The sequence below is a fragment of the Pungitius pungitius genome, chromosome 4, assembly GCF_949316345.1.
Source record: "Pungitius pungitius chromosome 4, fPunPun2.1, whole genome shotgun sequence".
In the NCBI taxonomy this organism is placed as follows: domain Eukaryota; kingdom Metazoa; phylum Chordata; class Actinopteri; order Perciformes; family Gasterosteidae; genus Pungitius; species Pungitius pungitius.
In genome coordinates, this window is record NC_084903.1 from 4310742 (window position 1) to 4314355 (window position 3614).

General features: G+C 40.1%; 1 protein-coding gene across 1 annotated transcript; it reads right to left on the reverse strand.

The window, feature by feature from the left end:
* Positions 1-277: 277 nt before the first annotated feature.
* On the reverse strand, positions 278-3250 carry mesd (mesoderm development LRP chaperone). The gene is made up of 3 exons (XM_037454345.2): positions 3055-3250; positions 1930-2162; positions 278-971 (listed from the first exon to the last, which is right to left on the reverse strand). Exons 1-3 carry the CDS (start codon positions 3214-3216, stop codon positions 707-709), a joined length of 660 nt encoding a protein of 219 aa, XP_037310242.1. The 5' UTR covers positions 3217-3250; the 3' UTR covers positions 278-706.
* Between the last annotated feature and the right edge of the window lie 364 nt (positions 3251-3614).

The window sequence follows — 3614 nt, forward strand, 5'->3', positions numbered from 1 at the left end:
CTCTAGATTACTGCCTTCCCTGAACTCTGGTTGTTACTGGCTTCTGTGTCCTTGAGCCTGACCGCGGTCTGAAGAAATGACAATGTGGTCACTGTGAAACAGGAATTCATCAGAATGTGAGTGAAGATGGGTTTACCTGCTGGACATTTAGCCTTCTGTTGGCCACACCTCAAACTACAATGTGACATGTCTGAACAATAACAGCTGCTTCTAGCAGTTTGGTCATCACATCATTCATGAAAATATTCTTTTTGTGTATTTATCTTCTGAAGAAATATGTAGTGAAAGTGTTTTATTTTCATATTCAGTGAAAAAAATCAAACAGAAAATGTAGGTGCTACTTTAGAATACAATTGGAAATGCTGCTGCATTGATCAAACACATCATAACACTTTTGAGGAGCTGTAGAATGGCCCTCATGTGAAGTACCTATCATGAAGATATTTAATCAAAACAAAATATGTAAAGAAACAGCATTGATTTACAACCGATTTGAAAGAGCTTGTTCAATTCTACAACATAATGAGGGAGAAGTGGAGGAGAGTCTCCGCCTACTGTGCTCATCAGGACATTTCAGTCCACTCACTCCACTGCAGCTTCACATGGTGGTCGTGCAGTCCCTCAAGAGGTTTTTGCTGACAGACTGCTTGTCACAATATGCATGTCTAAGGCCAGAAAGAAAAAGACCTCTCTCTTTTCCTTCCCATCAGAGGTCCTGTTTCAGAGGCCTGGCACTGTTCCCCTCTAAGTTGGGCTTGGTCTCAGTCTTCTTCTTGGGCTTCTTCTTGGTGCTGACTCCATTCTGGTGCTTGTATTTGGCATCATGCTTCTCGGCAGCCTTGCCGGGAAAGACCTGTCCCTCCACGGTAACATCCATGCAGCGCTCCTGGCTCACAAGGAAGTCTTTGACCTCCCAGGCCACACTGCCGTCCCGCAGCATGAAGATCACCCTGTTGGAGCCCACTACGAACCTGCAGGAGGACAGGTGAAGGACACCAGGTACCACTTAGGACACATGTTCTCATTCACTTCAATGAGTGCGTCTAAATGTTTGTCCTGTACCACAATTGAAATTAGTTGGCGTACAACAACTCAATTACCTCGTATGCATTCTTACCTACATCTGAAGCCTTTTATTTTTTTTCTTGCATACATCATGTATTCCTTTTAGGGCTGGGAACATTAAAGCACTATTATTGCGTTAATGCATGAATAGATTAATTCAAACATTTTTATGGCGCGTTACCATAGTAATTTAACATTATTCTTGTTTTGAAGGTCTGTAAAATACAAAGACAAACTATGGGTGACAGTAAGGGGGGTTATGATCATTATTGGCATCAGAGCATTGAGAGCAGGCCTAATAATGCTGCAGTGCTCATAAACAGAAACAGATACAGGAACAGATAAATGAAGAAAGGTAGCAAACTGTTATGTGAACGTTATCATTTTAAATCTTTGATGTGTGTCATTTGAGGTATACGTGACAATGACCAGAAATGCAATTTGAATTTTTCTTATTGCCCATGAATAAGTCTAGGCCCATATAAGTTTATATTATAATTGTACATTTAAAATAAAAATGAGTTTCTGGTTTTCCTGTTCCAACCCCGCAAGGTGATGGCTGGTTAAAAACAGCACAATGAGTCATCATTTTGTATTTTATCGTATGGTTTCATAAGAATTGGTCATTTATCGCCACAATAACTAAGTTTAGTACTTTTATTCATTGTGTTAAACACTCCAAAACTTTGGATATTGTTCCAGCCCAAACAGCAAGAGAGCCATAAAGTAACTACCAGTTCTGTCAAATAGCTTTGTTACAAAATATTATCTGATTAAAGGGACAGTTCTGATGTTTTTAGGTGTGATTGTACCAGCTACTTTTGGGTGGTGTAATTTGGATACCCAAACTACTTAGGATATTACCTCTGAATATCAAAGTTGGCGTTGAAGAGACTTCCCTGCCACAGGCCTGTGATCTCTTCTGTCTCTTTCTCAAGGGGATCTCCTGACACCGTAGCAAACACCATGAGAGTCTTCCCCTTCTTGGACATCTTGAGCAGCTCTTCCGGCTTGGAGGGGTCAACCTTGGCAAAATCGATAGGGGGAGGAGATCTCTTGTGCTCTGGGAGGTCCCCTTCCTCAATGTCATCATCCTCCTAAGGAACAAGGAGCAGAAATAGTGTACAGTGAGTCATCAGGTAAGATGGGTTAGACATCAAACAGTTTGTTGGTTTTTGATTGGTGGATCACTTTTCAGTTCTTTATTGCACCCGTCTTTCTGCAGTGTTTTCACTACCATTCATGTATTGCTAAGTGTCGCAAATCTGAGCTTCTTGACTTTAAAAAGCAAATTTATTCAAAAATAGCACAAATCTAACACACGTTAGCTTATTAATGAGATTTTTAAGGGCTTTCCTTTCGAAATGCTAGGTGTCCTGATATTCTCTGGTCTGTGTGAATTTATTCTTTACTGATATATTTGAATAAGTAATTACACAATTGAAATGACATTTTCAATTCAATAAAGTTGCAGTAATTATTATTGTGTGTTTATAGTCAACAATTAATAGACTGTATATATCACACTGTATCTATTTCACTATGTTTATAATTTATTATAACATTTTCATATGATTTACAGACTTATTGAATGAATTTGACATAAATGATCTTACTGGAACTGCTCTTATTTTGAAGGCAGTCCTTGCACTACCGTAATGCCTAGTAAAGATATACACACGCGTACAGCTAAATAACCTGCGGGCTGGCTCGACCGCGGTGTGTAAAGTCACAGTCCATCCCTACGGATGGATATGCGCTCTAAAAGAGTTTGTAACGTCACCGTTACTGTTTCACGATGCACGTTTCCCCGGTAGATAACTAGCAACGGGCTCATGGTTGTAATAACTACGACACTTCGCGTTGATAACGAGGAGTTTCATAGCCCTTACAAGGCACAATGCACTAGCTAGCATTACATGAGCTAACGGCTAGAATAGCCACCAGCTAATGCCCGTGGCTAAATGAACACATTCACGTTAACGTTACCTCCCATTGTTCCAGCAGCCGGGCCATATCTACATCGTTATAGTCTCGGATGTCCTTCTTTTTCTTTGGCTTTTCTTTGGCTGTGTCACTAGCTGATATACAAAATAAATATGTGCACAAGAGCACTAGCGTTACACATCTCCACCTGAAGTCAAACGCCATGTTTACAGATGGTGACTTGTCATTGGCTGTGGAATATGCCGGTCACAAGACAGGAGGGGCGCGTCAGAGCAGCAAAAAGTTTACCGGCGCTGGCGACACGCACACCACATGCAGTAAATTCAAAATAAAGCTAGAATCATTTGTAAACGTGGTTATATACATATTTAAACCCTTAATGTATTTTTTTTTACCTTCCCCATTATTGTGATTGGTAATTCTTCACTCTGTTTAAAAAGTAGGCCTTTCAAAATCGTGGCTCAAAATAACAATATCAATCAGAGTCCGGTAAATATTGAGAGACGTTTATCATTTTACTTCGCTCCCTGTACCTTTATAGTCTGTAAAGCTCAGCCAAAGGTCAGCCAAACACACAACAAACAAATGTAGCAGTAATTATA